Source organism: Apiotrichum porosum (assembly GCF_003942205.1).
Source record: "Apiotrichum porosum strain DSM 27194 chromosome Unknown scaffold_19, whole genome shotgun sequence".
In the NCBI taxonomy this organism is placed as follows: Eukaryota; Fungi; Basidiomycota; class Tremellomycetes; order Trichosporonales; family Trichosporonaceae; genus Apiotrichum; species Apiotrichum porosum.
The window spans coordinates 111,798-134,782 of NW_021167126.1; the positions used below are offsets into that span (position 1 = coordinate 111,798).

Sequence of the window (22,985 nt, forward strand, 5' to 3'; positions counted from 1 at the left end):
TGTCTATGCATTGAGTTCACTATCCTAAGGCCTAAGCACTCAGAGTTCCACGCAGAACAGTATCGCGCTTGTCGAGTTTTCTCCTAGCCTCCCAAGTCTCGTCAATGGGACTGCCAGCCGGCGTCGCAAGCGCCAACTTGAGGCGGTTGATCAAGTCAACAGCCTGGGTCTGTCCCTGGCCGTCGCCGAGGCGGACGAGGACTGCCCCGGCCTCTGTCGCATCGGCGAGTGCGTTGCGGAACATGTTGGGCGGTTCCTCAACGAAGAGGATGTCGCTGGTAGCAGCGGGGGCGGTGAGGGTGGCAATCTCAGAGTCTGAAAGTCAGCTTCCATATGAGTTTTGAAACTAACCTGTCTCGACCCTCTGCATGGCCGTCTCCCACAGCCATCCCTCCCACGCCAGCCTATGCTGGAGACTAGACTGGACGAGCTGCACCAGCCAGTCCCACCACAGTGCGACGGCCTTGCCAAGGACGACAGGGCGGGCGTTACCCAGTCCAGCGCTGACGATGCCACTGGCGCGGATACGAATATCCGCGTCGTCATCTTCCAGCAGGCGGAGGAGGGTCTGGTGCAGGCTTGCCAGGGTCACCGCATTAACAGTAGCTGCGCGAGCGCCGAATAGAAGCGGGGAGAGGTGCTCGAGGCATCCGAGGGCGGCGGCACGGCATGGTTCCGACTGTGCGTTAGCGGGTTACAACACAATCACAGTCGACCACCCACTCTGTTCTCATCCGAAGCCTTGCTCAGGCGCTCAGCCAAAGCCGAAATACGTTCACCGGGAACCGTAGCCGAAACGACAGCCCGGCCAAGAGCCTCGAGTGCCGCCTCACGCAAAGGTACGCAACGCGAGCGCTCGATAGCGTGCCACAGGTGATCGGCGAGGTTGGCAATCGAACCGTCGGCCAGTGGGGACGAGGGCCACGACGAGAGCACCTCGTATGCCTTCGTGAGAACGGCATCGCCAGCGCCTGCGGTACAGAGGCGGATGAGCGCCCACAGCGTTTCCGTTGTCTGCAGCTCCGTGCTATCAAGGCGCTCAAGGGCTGCGAGCTGGGCGTCCTCGGGCACCGATGTGGTGAGGAGGGCAATGACGTCCTTGGGAGACGGGGCTATCAGGGCCGTCTGTGCTGCCGCCTCATGCAGGAGGTCAATACCAGGAACATATCCCGGTGGCGAGTGGAGGAACGCAGCTGCCGTGCGCTTGGCCTCGGGCACAAGGATGGTGGACACGGGAGTGGTGACGGTGGCGTACGTGTTGACACAGTCAAGAATCTCCTTGGGGATAACAGCGACCTTGCAGTTGGCATACACATGGAGGGCGTCGCGCATTCGCAGCTCCAAGAGTTTCTTGTCCGTCTCATCGATTTCGGCCCATGGAACCACGTCGGCGTACAGCCTACGGAGGAAGAGGAGGCGGCCATGGAGAGTGTTGTAGTCGTCGGTCTCGTGCGATACGCGCGTGACAGTCACCTTGGCCTTCTCGAGGGCACCGCTGGGGGAGAGAAGCGACGAAAGGGCCTGGGCGGCGACTTCACGGACCTGCCACTCGACGCTGCCCAGGTACGGCTCGACAAAGTGGGCGAGGTACTCGGCAGTTTGGCTGCCGTCGGCCGACCAACGCAGCGATCGGACGATGATGAGAATGGGGAACAGAGGCGAGTGTTCGGTAAGGCTTGCTGGGCCGTCCTTGCGCGCGCGACGGAGATAGTCGCCAATGTGTGGGATGATAGATGGGTAGCGAGAGTGCCACGACGCGAGGGTCTGGCGGCCAGCCAGGGCAGCGCGCGATCCAAAGACTTCGTGGCTATGTCCCGTTGCGAGCGAGCGGTGGGCCATAGTGGAGAAGAGGATGAGGCCGACGTTACGAACGTTCCAGCTGGTAGGTTAGTGAAGAACACTGCTGTATTACCCACTTGGAAGAGCCAAATGCGGCCAGGGCCACCATGAGCGTGCGCTCAAAGTAGTGGTTGAAGAACTTGGCCTGCTTGGCGTCAAGGAGGACGATCTTGAGACAGTTCATTGCGTGCACTTTGGTGGTGTCGGGGGATCCAGATCCGAGACGAGCCATCTCGACAAGCTGGTCAACCGCGCGATCCAGGAGCGACTTGTCGCTAGAGACAATCGCCAGCAGCGAGTATGGCAACGCGGCGGAACGGCGCAGCGTCGACAGGTGTCCTTTGGCGATGGTACCCAACTCGTTCTCGAGCCACTCGTCGACGAGGCTCCGGAACTCCGGGTGTCTCTTGACGGAATCGACGACCAGTCCCAATGCAGGTGCGATCTTGGAGAACGTGCCGCGGTGGCGGACCTCGTGCATCCAGGTAAGGAATGTGAGGCCGGCGTGGTGAATGTCGTCGCGACTCCAAATGTCCTGCTGCTTGGCGGCCAGGGGAACAGTAACAAGTGCAGACAGCACTTCGCTGCGCGGGTCAGCAACCACGCTTTAAGAAAAGACCTACGCTGCCTCTCGAGTTGCACGCCAGCAGGCAGACAACAAGTTGGTATGGTCCAGACCCTCGTCACCTCCCTCCTCGTCCCCGTCTCCCAGAACCTCGACAGCACGGGCAATCTCGTGACCAGCTGTGCCATTCTCTCCATCAGTAGGGCCGAGAGACACGACCTTGCGAGTCACAGCCCAGACGCGGTCGACGATCGCGAACAGCTTGTGCAGAACGGGCCGCCAGACGGCCTGAGCGTCGGCAGCCTTCAAGTCTAGGCTGCGAATCATGTCGCTGAAGTCAGCTTGCGATTACTGCGGCAAAGCTTACGCAAGGACGCCCAGGGAACCGTGGAGGGGGAACTCGACGATGCCGGTCGACAGGTTATCTTCCGACTTGGCAATGTGGCTCTCGAGGAGCTCGATGAGGTCAGACACGAAGACGACAGAAGGTTTGTCGCCAAGGGGCTGGACGAGCTTTGTGAAGACGATGGAAATGGCAGCGCGGCCAGCCTCAGCCTGAGTGTTACGAGGGTGGTTGATGGACGAGCGAGCCGAGGCCAGGAGCGTCTTGGCGAGGGGTACATCGAGGGTCTCGTATCCCGGCAGCGGGTGGGGTCCTTGGGCGATACTGCATTGTCAGCTCATATCGTCTCCAAACCAAAGCTCACATTCGCCTTGCCTGTGAGCGGGTGTCGGCAAACTCTGAGGCCTGGCACGCGATGAGCAATGTAATAAGCTCTGGGGTGTACACTGCGGAAACGACGTCGGGCCTGTCACCAAAGACATCGAGGTAGAGCTGAAGGAGACGAAGGCCAAAGAGGGCGCGGACTGGGGGCATTGTTCGGCAGTCGGCAACCATGGGCTCGAGGTACTCATTGACAAACCACTTGTGGAATGCGTTTGCTGAAGCAATGTGCTTCTGGAACGTCGCGGTCGCCTCGGGAGTCTTGGCACGCTTCGCGTCGCGGACAGTAGCCAGCTCGAGCGCCTTGAGGTGCGTGAAGAAGGCGTACATGGCAGACGCCAAATCAGTACGTGCTCTGGGAGGTCAGCAATATTAACGAGTTTGGACATACCCAGCCTGAGTGACCTCCTGGTTCCAACCAAGGGACTGCTTGACGAGCTCCATGATAGCGGGCTCCAGCACATTCTTGTTAATAGCAACAAGCTCGAACGCCAAGATGCGAATCCTGGGGTCTTCGTGGACAATGGCCTCGTTGAGGCGTTCAAGGTCGAGTCCATCGATACCCATCAGGCCTGTCGAGACACCAAACGAGGCGACGGTTACCCAAGCGGCAAAGCACTCATCGCCGCCGGCGGACAGCATTTCCAAGAACGTGGGGAAGCTGGCGCGGCGAGTCTTGAACAGAGGTTCCAGGAGGTACCGCCTGACTACCTGGGTGATGGTGTTGTCGTCGTCCTCCTTGAAGAGTGGCATAAGAGGCGAGACCATGACCTTGTCCTTGGCCTGTTCCGAGCCCGACGCCGCAGCGCGACGACGGCCGAGGAGAGTTGCCACCGCCGCCGAGCGAATGTTAGCATTCTCCGACACGTGGAGGTCGGCCAGCAGATTGTCCAAGAGGTCCGCGGGGATTAGGTCGGCAGGGATAGACTCCAGCATGACGTTGATTGCCACGAGGTTGGGACGAGCGGCAAGTCCATCCCGGCGGACCTCGAGGAACATTGGCAAGAGGAGGTGTGACGAGGACGACGAGGATGCCGCTGGTGGGAGAGCAGCAGCCATGCGAGTGGCAGCCGTCAGAGCCTCGGTCGCGCGGAGAGGGTGCGGCTTGATGGGGTTTGCAAGCGACGAGAGAATGAGGATGGCAAACGGACCGCGAGGGAGGAGGGCGGAGCCGACGACACGGTTGGTGAGGTCAATGACGCTGTCGGCCGGAATTTCCTTTTGCAACACTGCGGCAGTGATCTGCCTGAAGAGCACAATAAGATAGGCGAGTCGTTCCAGGTCATCGTGGTTGCCTTGCGAGTCGAGGACAAGCTCAATGGCATCGGCAAGAACAGATCTGAGTTGGTTAGCGCTACTTAAGGAAACTAGAACCTACCCTGCTGTGAGCTCGTCTACCGATCTGCGATGGAGGACCTTGCGAGCGACCTCAATGGGGGAGGCCGACCTCTTGTCCATTGTTGCTGTCGCTGTTGTGTTGGGGGTTATCAACAAGAGCGAGCTCACCGTCATGAGATCTTGGCATCTCATCTTTGTCTCAGGCTTTCCGAAAAATTGGTTCCGTTCCTCGATCACTGACAACAATCTCCACTTGAACCTGAGTGAAGGCAACTCCGTTCTTCTGCAACAACATCTCTCTCGCTGCGTTGTCCATAAACGACAGGCAACGACGAGCGTCAGAGACAGCCGATCCACCGTCAAACCCCTCTCAACCCATCTCTCGCTTGCCATGTCTGCGCCACAGGCCGCTGCCGACGTCAACGATGGGGACACCTTTGTCCACCAGGTGGCCATCGAGGTACGCAGCTGGCGAGCTCTGCTCATAGCGTCAGCTCATTAACCATTCACAGATGTCTCGTATGATGAACCTCGTCAACCCGAACGATATTCTTGCGCAGCGTGTTGTGGACATTGCGCGGGGCAACCGGTCCGGAGACGCGTTCTGCAAGGGTGAGTCTAGTGTTGCCACCGCCGCCCGTTTTCCTTTACTAAGGCGTCTGCAGCTGTGTCTACGTTTGGCAAGTTTCCCGAGGACCAGCTTCTGTCGCTCCATTCGCGTATTCTTGCCCACGAAGCACTTGCATCCCAGGGGCGGCCTCGCGGCGGCAACGGTGTCAAGGTCGAGGGAATGGATCACGAGGACTCGGATGTGCTCGCCAGCGACGCCCCGCGTCGTGGTGGTCTGCGCCAGTCTGGCGCTCCCAAGTTCAAGGCGCCGGCCACGCCGCGTGCGTCGGTGTTTGGTCTCGACAAGCTCGCTGCCGAGAAGCGCGCCCAGGCGGCAGGCGTCAAGATTGAGCCGCCCAGTAAGCGTATCAAGATGGAGGTGGACGAAGATGAGAACGGCGTGTCGACGTCTGGAGGCGTGTTCAAGGTCCCTGCTATCCCCGTGAAGCGTGAGGCCGTCCGCGTCAAGCCCGACGAGACGCCCAGCCACGGCGGTGGTCTGAGTGATGCCGCGCGCCAGCGTCTCGAGGCAAGGAGGCGAGAGCGCAACATGCCATCGTCGGCGACCACTGCCCAGTCCATGCCCGACCGCAGGGACGAGAAGAAGGGTCTCGGCGATTTTCAGCAGCGTCTCAACAAGGGCTCGTACCAGGACCGCGAGCGTGACCGTCGCGACTGGAGGAATCGGGACGACGACCGCCGCCGTGAAGGCAAGAGCTGGGACGCGGCGCCGACTCCGCGGACCGACCAGCGCGACCGCGGAATGGACGGAAGCATGAGGGTCCCCAACCGCGGATGGGATGAGACTCCCAGTCGTGGAGGTGGTTGGGGCAAGAGCGGTGGTGAGAGCTCGCGGAGAGGGTGGGACGAAACCCCCAGTCGTGGCAGCCGAGGAGCGTCACCCGAGTTCCAGGTGGACGCCAAGGAATGGGAGGAGGAGCAGGTCAGGTTGGATCGTGACTGGTACAGCTATGATGACGAAGGCGCAGTGGTGAGTTGACCGACCGAAATATGGCCTTCCTGAACTGACAACGACTTCAGGCCGGCGACGAAGACCACAACCCGTTCTCGCAGTGGACCAACCTCGAACAGGCTAAAGAGGCTGAGATGCAGGAGAAGGTCGCCAAGCGCCAGACTGCTCGCCAGGCGCAATATGTGAGTTTGCTAAATGCTTACCAGCTGACCTCTCCAGACGGCCGATAACGACAAATGGGAGAACAACCGAATGTTCCAGTCTGGTATCATCCAGGCTGGTGACATTGACCAGGACTTTGAAGAGGACGAAGACTCAAAGGTCCATGTCCTGGTGCACGACCTCAAGCCCCCATTCCTCGACGGCCGCACAGCCTACACCAGGCAGTTGGAGCCGATCAACCCTGTCCGCGACGTCACTTCGGACATGGCCGTGTTCAGTCGCAAGGGCAGTGTCCTCGTCCGCGAGCGCCGAGAGCGCCAGGAGCGCGAACGAGCGGCTGCCAAGGCTGCCTCCGTTGCAGGTACCACTCTTGGAAACCTCATGGGTGTCAAGGATGAGCCCCAGCTCGGCGAGGAGGGCCAAAAGGACGAGGACGATGGCAACTACAAGGCTGGGTCTCAGTTTGCCACCCACTTGAAAAAGGCCGAGGGCGCGTCCGACTTCTCGCGTACCCGTACGCTCAAGCAGCAGAGGGAGTATCTCCCCGCCTTTGCTGTTCGTGAGCAGCTCATGAATACCATCCGTGACAACCAAGGTAGGTTTCTCCTTGTCGTCCTGTCGCTAACCTATCAGTTACTGTCGTCATTGGTGAGACTGGTTCGGGCAAGACGACCCAGCTGGGCCAGTTCCTGTATGAAGAGGGCTACTGTGCCAACGGCTTGATTTGCTGCACGCAACCTCGTCGTGTGGCCGCCATGTCCGTCGCCAAGCGTGTGAGCGAGGAGATGCAGTGCGAGCTCGGCAGCACTGTTGGCTACTCGATTCGTTTCGAGGACGTAACAACAAAGGAGACCAAGATCAAGTGTAAGCTTTGCATGCGTCTTTACAAGCTAACGTTGCAGTCATGACCGATGGTATTCTTCTGCGCGAGTCGCTCAACGAGCCCGACCTTGACCGCTACTCTGTCATCATTTTGGACGAGGCTCACGAGCGTTCACTTAGTACCGACATTATCATGGGTCTGCTGAAGAAGAGTATGTCGTCCCTTGTCCAGCCCAAGCCTGCCGCTGACAAATCAGTCTTGACCCGCCGCCGTGACCTCAAGCTCATTGTGACCTCGGCCACGATGAACGCCGACAAGTTTTCTCAATTCTTTGGTCTTGCCGCACAGTTTACCATCCCTGGTCGTACCTTCCCCGTCGAAATCTTCCACTCGCAGTCTCCCTGTGAGGACTATGTCGACAGCGCAATCAAGCAGATCCTCAAGATTCACCTGTCAATGCCCAAGGGCGACATCCTGGTCTTTATGACTGGTCAGGAGGATATCGAGGCGACGTGCAACGTCGTGGAAGAGCGTCTCGAGACTGTCGATGACGCACCTCCCCTGGCTGTCTTGCCCATCTACTCGCAGATGCCGGCCGACCTGCAGGCCAAGATCTTCCAGCCCACTCCCGATGGCCGCCGCAAGGTCGTTGTCGCCACCAACATTGCGGAAACGTCGCTGACTGGTGGGTTGAAACGGTTCTGTTAGACGCTAACCCTGCAGTCGATGGTATCCTGTATGTGGTCGATGCAGGCTACTCCAAGGTCAAGATCTACAACCCCAAGGTCGGAATGGACGCCCTTCAAATCACACCTATCAGTCAGGCCAACGCTGGCCAGCGAACGGGTCGAGCCGGTCGTACAGGTCCTGGGTACGTTACAAGCGCCGGTGCTTTTGCTAACCTCACAGATTCTGCTACCGCCTGTACACGGAGATGGCATACATCAACGAAATGTTCCCCAGTAACATTCCCGAGATCCAACGTACCAACCTTGCGAACACTGTGCTTCAGCTCAAGACCCTCGGTGTCAAGAACCTGCTCGAGTTTGACTTTATGGACCCTCCTCCGCAGGAGAACATTCTCAACTCGATGTTCCAGCTCTGGGTCCTGGCCGCCTTGGACAACATCGGTGACCTCACCGACGCAGGCGCCAAAATGTCTGATTTCCCCATGGAGCCGTCGCTCGCCAAGATGCTCATTGTCGCCACCGAACACAAGTGTTCGGCCGAGATGCTCACTATTGTGTCAATGCTCTCGGTCCCGTCCGTCTTTTACCGCCCGCCACAGCGCGCCGAGGAAAGTGACGCTGCGCGTGAAAAGTTCTTCGTCCCCGAATCAGACCACCTCACTTTGCTCCACGTCTACACCCAGTGGAAGAACAATGGGTATTCCGATTCGTGGTGCATGAAGCACTTTCTCCACCCCAAGATTCTCCGCAAGGCGCGCGAGGTCCGTGGCCAGCTCGAGGAGATTATGGGCACACAAAAGATGGCTATCCTTTCGTGCGGTACCGACTGGGACATTGTCAGGTGAGTTATGGCGTTGTCAACCATGCTGAAACTCTTTCAGGAAATGTATCACGGCGGGATACTTCCACCAGGCAGCTCGCGTCAAGAACCTGGGCGAGTATGTCAACATTAGGACAGGAGTGAGTTACAAACTCCTGCGGGGTCTCAACTGACAACCAGCTGCCCTGTGTCCTGCACCCAACGAGTGCACTGTACGGCCTAGGATGTGGGTAACTGCCGTCTACAAGCCATACTGACCCACCCAGACATGCCCGACTATGTCGTGTATCACGAGCTCGTCCTCACCTCCAGGCGTGCGTCACTGCTCTCGTATATGTAACGCTAATTCCCTCAGAATACATGATGTGCGTCACCTCTGTCGACCCGTACTGGCTCGCCGAGCTCGGCGGCGTCTTCTTCTCGATCCGCGAGCGCAACTTCGACGGCTCCCAGCGTGCGCGCGCCCACAAGGATTTCAGCAAGAAGACCGAGATGGAGGCCGAGATGGCCCGGCAGCGTGAAGAGTAAGTTCTGCGAAGCCTGTATCCGTGAACTGACAAGTCCCCCTCAGGCTCGAGCGTGCAAAGGCCGAAAAGATCAGTGCGGCCGCACGCGCGCGCTCCACGCCCCAGATTGGCGGCGTGGGAGCGACGCCGGCCAGTGCCCGATCCTTCGGGGCGACACCAAAGTCCCAGCGCGCGGGTATCGGTGCTGGATCGCGTATGAGCTCGACGCCCAGGAGGAGGCCAGGCGGTATCTAGTGGAAAACTCATTGCAGCAAAATGTAAAACTGGCATGTTAGGTGTGCATGTAGCAGTTGGGTCTTTCTACGAGCTGGACACATGGGTGTGCAGCGTCGGGTCCATTGTGGCCTGTGAGAGCGCAAAAGTGAGGTCGGGTGACATGTGCTGTGCGCACAGAGTGCGGGGCTGAAATCGCGAGTCCGACGGCGAGGTGTAATGGGGTCTATACGCGCACTGGTCGCTCGCAGTCGCCTGCTTTGAGTGCACACAAAGGGGCTGTGAGGGCTGTGAGGTGGTGGTGAGTCGGGGTGTGGTAGGTTTGAGTGTACAGCAGAGCTTGGGCAGCTGCCAGGCTGTCGCTCTCCTCCCTCCTGGCCTACTTGTTGCGGTTGACAGCACCCTTTGCCGCGGTCATGGCTCTCTGTCCTGCATCGCGCACGCGTCCGGCACCATGTTGAGCAGCGCGTTTGGCGCCAGACTGCAAAACACGTCAGCTGTTGAACCACGGCAGCGAGCAACTTTTCGATTCAACCACACCTCTTCCACACTCGCCTCCCAGCACCAGCCCCACCACCGCTGCGACTCACAGTCCCGATCCACCCTCTGCTCCGAAGGAAATGGACCACCTTGGGCGTCCACGCGACCGTCAGCCCGGCGCGGATGGGCAGCAGCCCAATCTTGTGGATCGGGTACGCGAGCGCCGCCTCGGCCCAGAGCGTCCTGTTCTGCCACCACCTCTCCTGGGGCTTTTTCTTTCCTCCCGCCGTCGCAATCGCGTCCTGCGCCGCCTCGTCGGCCACGTCGGCGAGCACTCGCGCCGCGTCGGCGGCCTCGAGCGCGTCGGCGCCCTCGACCCCGTACCGGAACTTGCGCCAGGTGTAGACCAGTTTGCGCACGTACGGCTCGATGTGCTCGCGTCCGACGGTGTGGATGACGGCCAGGACGAGGGAGAAGTCGACGACGGACAGGGCGAGATACATGAGGATGGCGTACGAGCCGTATGTCTTGGTCAGGTCTTTGAAGCGCTGGTACGCCGACTTGTGTTCTTCTGGACCGGGCCCAGAGCCAGACCCGGAGCCAGTCGATGACGAGGGGTTGGGGGTGGTGGCCGTCGTGAAGGCGCGCCGTGATGGGATATACAGAGGTGGTGCATGGAGAGCCGCTGCGGTGTGGTGCTGTCGCGGGACAAGGCTCATAGTCCAAGGTGGGGCGGGACGTGCTCGACCTGCTGCGAAGGGGGCCACTGCCAGACCAAAGCCCGGGTACAGCCCCAGGCCTGTACGCGCCACGGCGAGCGCCGGGCGAGCGAGAGTGAGGGACATGGTGGTGGTGGGGTCGTGAGTGTGTGAGAGTGAGAGATGGATGGGATGGATGGATGGTTCTCGTCGATGGGGGCCTTTGGAGTGGCGTGGTGCTAGCTACGTCATCCAACACCGGAACACCTCCACTGCAAGAACGGGCTCTAGGCGCGCGAGGTGGCGACGGGCATGCCGACCACCTCCGAGATAACGAGAGATTGTACGCCGTCTGAAGACAAGTTGCTCTCTATCGCGTGCCAAGCCCGATCGCGAGCCGTGTTTAAACTGGTTTGGAGAAATCAAAAGAGGGGAGGAAAGGGGATCCTGCGAACTGCCTTCGTACCCAGTCCGTCTCGCTCATGAGCTCTCCCCATCCCCAAACGAAATCGGCCATGACCAAGCCAGACAACCTCAGAGCAACATGGCACTTGCACTCTGGCGCATGCTGGCGGTTTGCTGTGGTGATCGAGTAACGAATGAGGCAGTGAGAACAATAGAAGACCAGCCGTGTTTGCTGCCTTGATTGATAAACCACCCGTACCAGTCGACTCGGGGCCTCTCGACGCCACCACCCGAACCACCACCTTTGCGATGCTTGGGTAAGCCGGTCTCTCGGATAAACTGCTCTGCATAGCCTCGACGCGACTCGACTCGCCCCCGAAGGCCCTCCCGCCGACCTCCGGATCCGTGAGGCCGTAAGCAATGCGCGCCGCATGGGCTGACGCTCGGCATGTGTTCGGCACTCGGAGAACCACCGCCGTCTCCGCGTCCGTTCGCAGCAACAAAGCACAGCAACCAACATCGAGAGGGATATACCCTTTAGGATAAACTTTTTTTTTTCTTTCCTTTTTCCTTAATTCCTTTACAAAGTGACACCACGCGGGTGTGTGCCGGCCAGAGCTCAATCTCGGCAACGGCGGAGATGGAACGTCCAACTCCTCCGCACTACTCGGATAACCCATGCGGAGAGAGCATTTCTTGGCGCCACATCAAATCACCGTGACAGAACGGGGGCGCGCGCGTTAAATACACCAACAAGAGCAACGACGACAAAGAGCAAACAGTCCCCCCCCCAGCGAAACAACAACTCACCCACCCCCGACGTCCCCACGTCACTACTCGCCGGCGCCATTGCTTTCTCTCGAGCAGACGTCTTGTAAACCGACAGATCTTATAAACATTTCAATTTTCATCCACATCGGGGCGGGCATCGACGCAACAGCGCCCACCACTGTCTCACCCATCCTTGTTCCCACCCACCCTCCCCCCCACTCTCCCTGTCACTAGACCATGGGCTACCCCGAGAACGAGCTCGGCCCCCAACCTCCAGGTGCCGACCATGTCGTTGCTGCGGTTCCTGCCTCGGCACCTGTTGTTGACGAGAAGACGCTGTCGGCCATCGCCGACGCACCCACACCACCACCAAAGATGCCATGGGGTCTCAAGGTGAGCTTTTCTTGACAACACACGACCACAACACACCACATCGGATCACAAGGGCTGACGTGAGACAGTGGCGATCGGCACCGTGGTTCCTCACTGCAGTGGTGTGCGTCGGCATCATGAGCGACCTGCTCGCCTACGTGAGTTGTGGAGCCCTTATAGACGGGACGCCTTGCTGACCCCGGCGTCTCACAGACCATCATCGTGCCCGTGCTCCCCTATCGCCTCCAGGCGATGCATTACACGAGCGTGGCATCGCTCATGTCGTGGTTACTGTTTGCGTACTCGGCCGGCGTGTTCATCGGCACGTTCCCGGTCGCCTACTACTTCCACAAGTACCCCTACCGCCGTGGCCCGCTCATCGGCGCTGTGCTCATTCTCCAACTGTCGTTTGTGCTGTTCATGACCGCCAACCCGTTCTGGTGCATGGTCATTTCTCGCTTCCTCCAGGGCGTGGCCTCGTGTGTTGTCTGGACAGGTGCGTAAGAAGAAGACTAGTCGGATCCGCCCGACGCTGCGCCAGCTACATTGTCGCTGACATGGTTTCCAGTCGGCTTTGCCCTCCTGTGCGAGAACATTGATCCCAACCAGATTGGCAAATACCTCGGCTTTGCATTCTCGGGCCTGAGTATCGGCACGACCATTGCCCCGCCCATCGGCGGCGCGCTGTATCGCCACATGGGCTGGCACGCGCCGTTCATCTTCGTCATCATCGTCTGTGCCGTCGACACGGTCGCCCGTGTCCTCATCATCGAGAAGCGTGACATTGAGAAATGGAACAAGAAGCACGGCACCAACATCATGACCGTCGCGGCAGCCATGGCCGCCAAGGCCGCCGCTGCGCGTAGGACTGCCAGCGGCACAGATGTCGCGGATGCTGCGGCTGTCCCAGAGCAGACCGGGGCCGAGGGCGAGGTCCCGCGCGTCGAGTCGGGTGCTCTGACGACTGGGTCGCGCACACTTGTGGGCATGGACCAGTGTGCCGATGCTAACGACGGCAAGGTGTCCGAGTCTGCCGACGACAAGCGCCTCGTTCCCGGTGAACGCGCCGCGCGTGCCTCGGACTGTGGCGACGCTGTCGTCGTCGAAACGTCGTCGTCGGCTGTCGACGCTCCCGCCGAGGAAACAGAACTGTCACCGTGGGGCGTACTCGTTGCCCTCGCCACCATTCCGCGCGGCACCGTCGCTTTCCTCATGTGCTTCGTGTTTGGCTTCTCCCTCGGCGCTCTGGACGCGACGCTCACGATCCGTGTCGAGACCATCTGGAACAAGGACTCGGACTATGTGGGCTTGATCTACCTCGCTGCGTCGGCGCCGTGCTTCTTTGTTGGACCCATCGCCGGCCACCTCGCCGACAAGTACGGCCCCGAAATGGTCGTCGTCCCCACCATCCTGTTCTGCCTGCCGTGGATCCCCCTCCTCATCCTCAAGACGTCGCTGCCGGGCTTTATCGTCTATTTCGCATTTTCGCAAATGGCAGGGACCATGCTCAACGCCGTCGCGTCGCTGGAAATGGCCAAAGTGTCGCACTTCAAGCCGGGCATCTCGGAGATCCACCAGTTTGCGTCCATGAACATTTCCTTTTCAGTGTCGTCGGCCGTGGGCGCCATTGTCGGCGGCCAGATCTACAACTCGGTCGACAACGGTTGGGCCGTCGTCTGCTGGATCTGCTTTGCGGTCCTGTTCGTCGCCCTCGTCCCCGGCGCGCTGTGGAGCGGTGCCAACCCCGTGTTCTGGCGGCTGGCGCGCAAGCCTCCTCCCTTGTCTGGCCTCGAGCCCGCCGACCGTCCTGCCGAGATTGAGAAGCGCGCAGCGGCCAAGGCGGAGAGGCAGGCCGTTGTGTCGAGTGCGTAGAGGCGGGTGGCGTCGGTTACATCTTCCTGCAACATCTTTCATCAGCATTGGATCCCACATACATATATAGACTCCACTCCACCACATCTCCACTCCCACATCTCCACTCCACCACCTAACCACTCAACTCCCAACCTCTTATACAGACCAATCGCATAATGTCATATCCTGTGCATCGTGTCGGTACCGAAGAGCAGGCGCACCTCGCTGTCCAGCAGGGCGCCGACTACGTCTGTGTCAGCGCTGTGTGGGCACCTCGGCCAGGGTGACTACAGCGCCGCGCTCATTGACGAGCTGTACAATGTGCGCCCCAACGACGTGCGGACACGTGCAAACGTAGAGGTCTTGTAGGAACGGTCTTAGCACGGGCGGAATAGACACGTGATGGGGTGGAGGGATACTAGATGCATGCAACGCGGCTGGCCTAGGCGGCAGCAGCAGTCGGCGTCGGCAGCGGGGCCGCCTCGTCGTACAGAGCCGGGAAGGGCAAGGCCGCAGTGGGCCGGAGCCAGTTCTTGCCGTCATACTGCGCACCGCCCTCGATCATGTGGAACGTGTAGATCATGCGCGTCTTGTCGGACGGGTTGGCGGCGAGCGGTGCATGACGCTGCCGTGGATGAGCACGAGCGTGCCTGCCGGCAGGGCACACGGCCTCGCACCACCCGTCGAGCTCGTCCCACTTGTCCGCATTGGGCTCGACGCCGGGGACGGGCTCGAACGTCGTGCCGCCACCAGCGGCGCGCACGAAGCGCGACGAGACACGGACCGTCTTGTGCGAGCCGGGGAGGAAGGACTGGGGTCAGTACAAAGGCCCGGACGGATGGCACCGACGGCGCCGACGTCGCCGCGGCGGCTCACCGGGCTATGCAGCACGGACAGGGGGTCCATGTAGAGGAACGTCGAGTCGCTGCCAGGATTCGATCCGCGGTCTTTTGCTAGAGATTATGTAATACGACATCACGTGACTAGCACGTGATTGTCTCTCTAGCAGCTGTCCGTTGGTCCTGTCCGACGGTTCGATTCTTAGTAAGATGGAACGATACTATACTGGTAGTCACGTGGTTCTAACTGGTAGATACTATACTGGTAGTCACGGTTGTTTATTTTCTTCATTTAATGTATTACTCTTAAAAATAATTTCTTTTCCTTAGCTTCATTAAGAAAATAAAAATAAAAAATCTAAGAAATCTTAAATATTTAAATAAATAATGGCGCGGTGCCACTTCTTGTCGACGTCCAGAGTCTCGGTCGTGACGTCGGCAGCGTCCTTTGCAAGCTTGCTGAGGGCAGTAGTGGCAGCCCCGAGGACCTCCTTGAGCTTGGCATCACGAGCCTGCTTGCGGGGGGTGGGGAGGTTGGGATTGACCTTTTTCGCTCCAGTCTCTCTCTACCTCTGTACCGCTGTACCGCTGCGGTCCTCTTTTTTTTCATTGCACAATCCTATTCCTCGTGCGGCGTTCTTAGCTCAGGTGACACAGAAATCAGAGCATACACACACCACCAAACTGCAAAAGTAAGACTTTCGCACGCCGTCATTTCAGTCGGTCAGTCGCTGCACCGCCATTCCGGTCCACGGCACACATATTGTGGCCGTCAGCCGGGGGGAAGACGGTGGACACCTGGTTGGCCGACTCGAACTGGGCACTCTTGGCACCCTTCTTTTCGATGAGGAACGCGTGAATGGCCGGGTCGACACTGACGGTGGCAGTCTCGCCGTCTGGCCGAGTCCGCGCTGGTCACATTTGTCGGTTCCCTCCCGCTGCTTACGTAACATATTGTACACTCTTCCTTCCTTATTGTAGCGAGTTCCCACGGTTCACTTCATGCAACACTTCATTCACCTTCCGATAACATTGACAACGTCAGGATCAATTGAGACGCCTGTTCTGGATGCGTCGGTGGCTGAGGCGCGGTACCGCCGGGATAGCAATGTCTTGGCAGCCCCATTGGCATCGACAGATGCAGCAGGAGCACCGACGGGGTGAACGACTGTGGCGAGTGCGAGTTCGCGAGTTCGCGAGTGGCACCACTCGCTCGTCCCCTCCGGCTGTTTCCCGTCTCGTTCTTGTCTTGTCATTCCACCGCTCCTGCACGTCTACACACGTCTACGTTGTTTTGGAAGCTTCTCGAAGTCGGCCTTCCCGCTCTTGTACCACTGGTGCCACTCGGTGCTGGGGTCGTCGTCGTCGTCGTCGTCGTCGTCACCGCCGTCGTGTCCCAGCCGGCAGCGCACCGCCACTGCCGCCGCCACCCGCGGCCTCGCGACCGCGGCTGAGGCGTGTGAATGCCGCGAAACGCGGTGAAGCGCGCAGACACACCAAATCGTCAATTGGCAGACGCCTCCGCCGCGAGCTTGGCACCGGCCAGATTGACCTCTGCAGCCCATCTCAGCGTGGCCCACGGGTGGAGCCTCTGGCCTCTGGACCGCCTCTGGACGCCTTCTTTCGCGCAGCACATGACTGGCAGCCCTTGTTAGCGTCAAATGTGGACAACCCGCCTTTGCCGGAGAACTGAGCAAGGATATCATCAATGCGTGGGAGGGGGGTACTGATCGCTTCTGGTAATGGCGTTCACTTTGCGGTAGTCAACGCAGAAACGATCCTTTCCTTTCTCTCGAACAATGGATGGCAGGTGAGGCCCAAGGTGAGTCGGATTCCTCAACAATGCCGTAGTCGAGCAGTTCATTGATCATTGGTGGTCTTGTCAATTGTCTGTCGTGACTGGCACCGCTGCCCGCTGCCCGCAGCACCCATCCGGCTCCTCCCCCCCGCCACTCGGATATGCTATAAGAAGGTGCTCCTGCACCGTCCGAAGCAGCACCCACCAGCACGGGCGCCGCATCTATTCCCCCGCCCCCGAACAGACACCCCCCATACCAGCACCTGCGCCACACTACCATGAGGCTCGTACGTACCCTCCCCCTCCTGCTTGGCCTCGGCCTCGGAGTGCAGACCGCCGCGGCGCTGCCCAATGGCGCCAGCGAGGCCGGCCTCCACAAACGCAACAACTGGGGCAATGGCAAGGGAGATGACGACCACGGAGACTGGGACAAGGACCACGGCCACGGCGGTGGCGACCATGGCGAAGACGACGGCGGAGACGACGGCGACAAGCCATGCCAAGACGACAGTGACCAGGCCATTGTGGACTGGATCATGCAAAACCCCGCCGTCAACACGACATTTGTGCTCCCCGACACAGTCAACAACGGGACGCTCGTCTCGCTCGTCAACAACGGCACGATCCCGGCGGAGAACACGACCGCACCGCTGCTGGACGGCAGGCTGCCCGCGCAGTTGAACGCGTCCGAACCTGCCACGTCCAAGGGCGGGATCATGGAGCCAGGGGTGAACGGCACGCTGTTTCCCCAGCAGGGTACCAACGATAACGCGGCTGTCTTTGGCTCCTCCGGCGACCAGGACGACGACGACTACGACTACCGCCGTCGGCAGGTCATCGACTATGACCTGCAGCGCCGCACGCCCAGCGCACAGCCCGACCTCCCGCCCGTCAACTCTGATCCCGAGCTCGCCTGCCACTATGCGTACGAGCATGTGCTTGGTGGCAACAACACCGAGCCCAAGGGGGCCCTCTGGGCGTTGGAGGGGTACGTCGACCTCGTGGCGGCGGATGTCCAACAGGGCGGCATTGGCGACTGCGGGCTCGGCGCATCTGTCATGGCCATGGCCGACGGGGGGTGGACGCCTTACCTCAAGAAGCTTTTGGTGCGCCTCCCGGGTGCGGCGACGGACAAGAACATGGTGGTCAACTTTCAAAAGGACGGGATGACATACCCGGTGCTCATCGATGACCAGCTCCCCATCCTGCAGCAAGAGAACGGCAACTGTTGGAACTACACAGGGTACCAGCCGGTCAACGACGCAGCCCTGCCAGACGCCGACGGCTCGTACCCGGCGACGCCCATCTTCTTCATGCCGCTGTTGGAAAAGGCGTTTGCAAAGTTCCTCGACTTCCAGCCCGACTGGCGCTGGACCCCGTCGGGTCCCCCGGGATACCTTGGGTTGACGTCGGTCAGCCCGGCCATCGCGCTGGCGGCGCTGACTGGCGGCACGCCCAAGCCGGTGTACCGCAATAACTCCGGGTACGACGGCCCCATCATGGAGGCGCTCCTCGGGTGCATGCGCGGGCTGGCGCCGTGCGTGATTGGCACGACGAACGCGACGACGCTCGGCCTCGTGGGCAAGCTCGACACCTGGGGCGGTGTCTGGCTCAACGCCCTGGGCGACGCCGCGACGCCCAAAGGCTACACTCCGGGAGAGACGGCGGGCCTAGCTGCCCCCGACGCGCCCACCAGTAACACCACCTACTCTCTCGTCGACTTTGACCAGATCATCAAGACGGACGGCAAAGAGTACTCGACGTCTATCAGGATGGCCGGTAACCACGCGTACGCGTTCGCGTGGAAGCAGAGCACCACCGGCCCGCTCACGGCGGAGACGGTCAACGACGCCAGGCTGCGCGTCCTCAACCCGTGGGGGTCGAACCCCTGCCAGTCGCTTGACTTCACCTGCGTGCCCGACAGGAGCGAGTGGGACAACGCTGCCCAGGTGACGCACAGCTTCCGCGCGTTGGCGCTGACTGTTGGTGCGGTGTTCACTGTGGAGAATATGCCTGCGCTGTAAGTGTCGGGGGCTACGACAAGATACTGGGCGACGACCGACAAGGACAGGGAGGACAATGGACATTGATAAAATATGGGCTGCGACTCGGTATAAATCCAAAAACAAAAAAAGTGCATGTAAATAGTGTGCACACTGAAGCTGCCCCTGCTCTGTGGGAAGCATGTGGCAGCACCACAGTGGAAAGGACTGGTCTCGTCGTTGGAGCCCACACGGTCGCTTGCTCCACTGACCAAACACTCGGTCGTTGCATTCCGTCGACTCACTCTGTGCGGCGGCGCCCATAACCACTGTCAGTGGCCGCTGCCCACACGCCACTCAGAGAGACGGGCAGCACGGGAGAGAGAGAGACTCGGCAACGTACCACAGTCCCAACACACGCTCCACTACTTTGGCCTGTGTTGTTGCCACTTGTCTTTCTGCATCACCACCGCAGTACCCCGCCAGCATGCACCCGGACGCTTTACTGACGCTCACCCAGCCAACATGCCCCAGCCCGTTCCCCCCCTCCTGGAAGGTGAGTCCCGAGCACCCGAGCCAGGCAGCCCCAGCAGCATCACCGACGCTGATCTCCGCAGGACCTCGGCAAGTCGTCGTCCGACCTCCTCCTCAAGGACTACCCCACCCAGGGCACGTCACTGTGCGGGTGTCCTCAGCATGGAAAGGATTCCTTGTTTTCTTCATAAAACAGCACACGCGGGGGAAAGATCGTCAAGCCTCTCAGCGTCTCCATTCTTGTCAACAACCAAAGCAATGGCCTCCACCTCGGACCTCCACCCAGGTCCATTACACGACAGCCACGGCGCAAGGCTGCACGATGTGGAAGTGCTCCGACCCGTTCCCTCTGCCTGAGGCACCTTGCTCATAACGTCTTCCTCTTCCTCCACCTCCACAGCACACCTCCACAGCTACACAAGCCTCCATCGACCTCCACACGCCATGCCAGTTTGCCAAGTTGCAACAGGGGTGTGGAGTCCCGCCCACTTTGTGGGTACGGCTTGACCACTCGGCTACGTCCTGTGCCGACGCCGGCCGCGGGACCCGTGTTCCGCGGTGTCGGCCACTGCCGACGGCCCCAGACACGCCGCCCGCCGGTTACGCGCGGGCGGCGGCGACAAGTTGGGTCCAACATTTATGTCCTTGCTATCGCTACAGGCTTTGTCTCTATCGCTACATATACCTTGCTCGCAAACACTACCTGGCACGACAGAGCCCCACACACCCCAAAGCGTATCTACGTATCTATACACCATGGCCTGTGTCGAGCACCTCCGTAAAGTACGTATGGGCACGATGTCGACGGTGTAAACAACAAGATGAAGCAACAAGCGCTGACAAGCCTCGTGCAGGTCTGGAACAATGGCCACAACGGCAGTGAGTCCCCCGACTACTTTGGATGGGGCAGTGGGTATCCTCGCGAGAGAGAACGCATCCCCCGCCCCGCCCGCTATCGCTTCAACTGACCATTCCCCGCAGACCATGACGCGAACGTCCTGGGCGGCGACGTGAGTTGGGACGGAGCTGTGACGGAGCTGGGGCGAGCGAGCCAGTGTCGGCACTTGCTACAACTGCTAACGCGCGTAGATTGAGGTCGTCGAGGCCTGGCCCGGACACGCAAAGTGCACCATGGTCATCAAGGAGCGTCACTTGAACGGCGGTAACGTGAGCGCTGGCCTTGGCCCATGTAATCCCGCGCGCCCACAGCTGACACTGATCCCCAGATCGTCCACGGCGGCTGTATCATGACTGTGAGTTGTCCGTTGGCTGCGACCTTGGTCCTTGTAGCCATAAGTGCACAAACTGACATTCCCAGCTCGTGGACGACATGACATGGCTCGTGCTCCAGACGCTGGGATACCCCGTCATCCCGTCCGTCTCCACCAACCTGTCGGGCGAGTTTGTGCGGCCGTGCGGTACCCTCGGCGACGAGCTCACCATCGTCTCCGAGGCCGTCAAGAAGGGTGAGTTGGGAAGTGTGCGGCGTGGCATGGCCATGAACACGGCTGCCCTGGTGTGCCTTCAGTTGCGTCCACCCGACGAGCCGCCCAGCTGACACAACTCCACAGGCAGCCGCCTCGGCTTCCTCCGCGTCACATTCTACGTAAAGGGCCAGGTGTGCGCGTTTGGCTCGCAGACCGTCGCGCTCCTGCCCACCCGGCGCCGGACAACGCACACGTTCACCGCCGACGGCAAGGAGCTCGTGCCCGTCGAGGAGGCTGAAGTGGCTTCGCGGTTGTAGGCCGCGGGCCGGGGTGTGCCGAGCGCGGGCGGGCGCGCCATAGATGCTGGTGGGAGTGTGTTCGTAGAGACAGACGGTGTAGATGCGATTGTTTTGCCTTGGTCCAGGTGGTCACTTTGGGCAGGGGACAAACGGGACAAGCGGCCTGGCGGTCAGATGCGGTTGAACAGGCTTTGCGACTCGCTCCTCCAACCTCCGTCAGCAGTGAGCCGCCGTGACCGTCAGAGTCGTGGGCGTTAGAGTTGCGAAATGATGCATGCAAGTATTGCCCCGTCTCCCCGTCTCCATCCAATCTCTACGCCTGCCGGCCTTTACTGCTTGCCCTTGCCGGCCCACTCAATGACCTCGGGCCACTGCTCCTTCTGCGCGCGCTCGACAGTGCCCGCCGGGGTCGGCAGGGACTGGACACCTTCGCCGAGCCACTCGCCCTGCTCCTTTCCGGCCATGAGGCCCGCCTGGCCCCTGTATGCGACCTTCTTCTTGGCGTCGCGGACGGCGACGAACGCGTCGTCGACGCCGGGGACGGCGCCGCGCACAAACACGAGGTTGAGCGCGAGGTCGACGCGGTGCACGAGCAGGTTCTGCGTCGTGCGCTTCACGGCACCCATGTGGCCGGCCATCTTCTTGCCGGGCAGGACACGTCCGGGGTCCTGGAGACGGGGGTCAGCGGGGAGGAGGAGAGTGAGGACACGGGAGTGGCTCAATCAGACGTCGCGTGGTCGAGCCACACAGCATACGTTCAACTCACCTGGTGCTGACCGGTCGAACCACCGGAACGGTGAGTGAGCGACACACCGTGCGAGGCCTTGAGACCGGCGAAACCGTGACGCTTCATGGGGCCCTGGAAGCCCTTACCGATGCTGCAGCATGTCAGCAATGAACGTAGAGAGAGGGGCAAAGCAAAAGTTGGTACGCTGGCCGTCCTTCTTCCGTCTCGCCCAGCGGGACCCTTTCTCAACTCACCTGGTGGCAGTAACGTCGACATACTGTCCGGGGACAAAGTGGGACGCGCTCAGCGTGGTGCCGACGGGGAGCACGGCGTCCGGGGTGACACGGAACTCCTTGACCGTGTGCTTGGGTGCGACGCCGTTCTTCTTGAAGTGTCCGACCATCTGGTTCGTCACGCGCTTTGCGGGCATGTCGACGGCGCCGAGCTGGAGCGCGTGCAGGCCCTTGGGTCGTTTGCCGCGGGAGGCAGGTGACGCACGACCTGGACGTTGTCGAGCTGCAGGACCGTCACTGGCCACCTCTTGCCCTCGGAATCCCACAGGGCGGTCATGCCGCGCTTGCGGGCAATGACACCGGTGCGCTGGGTAAAGGGGGTCCATGTGGCCGACGACGAGGCCTCACCAGTGGCCTCGGCGGCGGCCGGGGTCTCGGCGGCGGTGGCGAGGGAGCGCACGCCGAGTGGCAGGCGGCGGATCGAGGCGAGGACGGAGCGCATCGGGGGGGAAGGTGTTGGACGAGGAGAGGAAGGGGGCAAGGGAGTCTGTCGAGACGGCGACTACTGTATCTGGAGACACAGACGTATTAGGGAAGAGGGAGGGAGGGAGCAGTAGAGTCGCTGTGCTCTTTGTGTCTGCTGTTGTGGACGGCGAGGACGGTGGTGATGGATGATGGCCACTGGCTGTACGATGAGGGAGACCTAGGTGTACGGAAAAGATCAACTTTCGGGCCATTCGCGATGGGAGGAAAATGTCAGGCTCATGCGTTTGGGTGGGAGTTGGCCATTTGAATATATGACTGTATTTGTGTGAGCCTGACAACACGTGACTTCCCATATATTCAGTCCCCTCCCGTTCAATGGCCCCCCTTGTGCTGCCGTCAGTTCTTTCAGCCGCCGTCGTTCATCGCTGCCGCCGTTGCTGCTGGGGTCGCCGTCGTCGTCGAGCTCACACCCTTTCTCTCACAACCATCACATATCCCACTGCAACTACCACCAACCCTCCCTCCCTCCTCTCCCTCCGCCCTCACGACATCCACCCAACCACTCCTCGTCACGACCGCCCCGCGCGTGCCCTCCTCCTCCTCCCCCTCCCCCCCACGCGTCCCCACAGCCGCCCGCGCACGCAACAGTGCCGGCGCCCGACCACTCCACAGCCCCCCAGGTCGTGTCTCCCGCAACACTCTCGTTTCCCTCGTCATCTTGCTGCTGCCTGCACCTGCGCGGCATCTCCCCCCCGCCCCTCGCCTTTACTCTCCCACTACCGCCAACATCCCCCCCAA

At 60.6% G+C, this 22,985-nt stretch overlaps 9 protein-coding genes across 9 annotated transcripts; 5 read left to right on the plus strand and 4 right to left on the minus strand.

Annotated features, from left to right (window-relative positions):
* Positions 1-31: 31 nt before the first annotated feature.
* EHS24_003859 (uncharacterized protein) lies at positions 32-4,586 on the minus strand (the record flags this gene model as incomplete). The annotated part of the gene is made up of 9 exons (XM_028619496.1): positions 32-307; positions 362-679; positions 724-1,879; positions 1,917-2,423; positions 2,463-2,735; positions 2,772-3,071; positions 3,112-3,483; positions 3,520-4,467; positions 4,507-4,586. 9 exons carry the CDS (start codon positions 4,584-4,586, stop codon positions 32-34), a joined length of 4,230 nt encoding a protein of 1,409 aa, XP_028472069.1.
* Positions 4,587-4,857: 271 nt separating this feature from the next.
* PRP16 (DEAH-box RNA helicase prp16) lies at positions 4,858-9,303 on the plus strand (the record flags this gene model as incomplete). The annotated part of the gene is made up of 15 exons (XM_028619497.1): positions 4,858-4,926; positions 4,979-5,078; positions 5,132-6,066; positions 6,117-6,230; positions 6,268-6,805; positions 6,844-7,074; positions 7,113-7,244; positions 7,290-7,718; positions 7,757-7,904; positions 7,943-8,563; positions 8,604-8,682; positions 8,723-8,768; positions 8,809-8,856; positions 8,898-9,066; positions 9,114-9,303. 15 exons carry the CDS (start codon positions 4,858-4,860, stop codon positions 9,301-9,303), a joined length of 3,849 nt encoding a protein of 1,282 aa, XP_028472070.1.
* Positions 9,304-9,661: 358 nt separating this feature from the next.
* EHS24_003861 (uncharacterized protein) lies at positions 9,662-10,607 on the minus strand (the record flags this gene model as incomplete). Its single annotated transcript, XM_028619498.1, has 2 exons — positions 9,662-9,763; positions 9,873-10,607. 2 exons carry the CDS (start codon positions 10,605-10,607, stop codon positions 9,662-9,664), a joined length of 837 nt encoding a protein of 278 aa, XP_028472071.1.
* Positions 10,608-11,873: 1,266 nt separating this feature from the next.
* EHS24_003862 (uncharacterized protein) lies at positions 11,874-13,880 on the plus strand (the record flags this gene model as incomplete). The annotated part of the gene is made up of 4 exons (XM_028619499.1): positions 11,874-12,029; positions 12,098-12,166; positions 12,222-12,504; positions 12,577-13,880. The coding sequence occupies 4 exons, from the start codon at positions 11,874-11,876 to the stop codon at positions 13,878-13,880; spliced, it is 1,812 nt and encodes a 603-aa protein (XP_028472072.1).
* A 424-nt stretch (positions 13,881-14,304) lies between these two features.
* EHS24_003863 (uncharacterized protein) lies at positions 14,305-15,654 on the minus strand (the record flags this gene model as incomplete). The annotated part of the gene is made up of 5 exons (XM_028619500.1): positions 14,305-14,673; positions 14,739-14,787; positions 15,104-15,246; positions 15,500-15,597; positions 15,648-15,654. The coding sequence occupies 5 exons, from the start codon at positions 15,652-15,654 to the stop codon at positions 14,305-14,307; spliced, it is 666 nt and encodes a 221-aa protein (XP_028472073.1).
* A 1,123-nt stretch (positions 15,655-16,777) lies between these two features.
* EHS24_003864 (uncharacterized protein) lies at positions 16,778-18,523 on the plus strand (the record flags this gene model as incomplete). The annotated part of the gene is made up of 1 exon (XM_028619501.1): positions 16,778-18,523. One exon carries the CDS (start codon positions 16,778-16,780, stop codon positions 18,521-18,523), a length of 1,746 nt encoding a protein of 581 aa, XP_028472074.1.
* Positions 18,524-18,968: 445 nt separating this feature from the next.
* EHS24_003865 (uncharacterized protein) lies at positions 18,969-19,206 on the plus strand (the record flags this gene model as incomplete). Its single annotated transcript, XM_028619502.1, has 2 exons — positions 18,969-19,037; positions 19,099-19,206. 2 exons carry the CDS (start codon positions 18,969-18,971, stop codon positions 19,204-19,206), a joined length of 177 nt encoding a protein of 58 aa, XP_028472075.1.
* A 565-nt stretch (positions 19,207-19,771) lies between these two features.
* On the plus strand, positions 19,772-20,759 carry EHS24_003866 (uncharacterized protein; the record flags this gene model as incomplete). Its single annotated transcript, XM_028619503.1, has 7 exons — positions 19,772-19,798; positions 19,870-19,924; positions 19,997-20,025; positions 20,105-20,182; positions 20,242-20,268; positions 20,334-20,481; positions 20,587-20,759. 7 exons carry the CDS (start codon positions 19,772-19,774, stop codon positions 20,757-20,759), a joined length of 537 nt encoding a protein of 178 aa, XP_028472076.1.
* Positions 20,760-21,070: 311 nt separating this feature from the next.
* MRPL9 (54S ribosomal protein L9, mitochondrial) lies at positions 21,071-22,203 on the minus strand (the record flags this gene model as incomplete). The annotated part of the gene is made up of 4 exons (XM_028619504.1): positions 21,071-21,409; positions 21,508-21,619; positions 21,723-21,931; positions 21,967-22,203. 4 exons carry the CDS (start codon positions 22,201-22,203, stop codon positions 21,071-21,073), a joined length of 897 nt encoding a protein of 298 aa, XP_028472077.1.
* Positions 22,204-22,985: the final 782 nt, after the last annotated feature.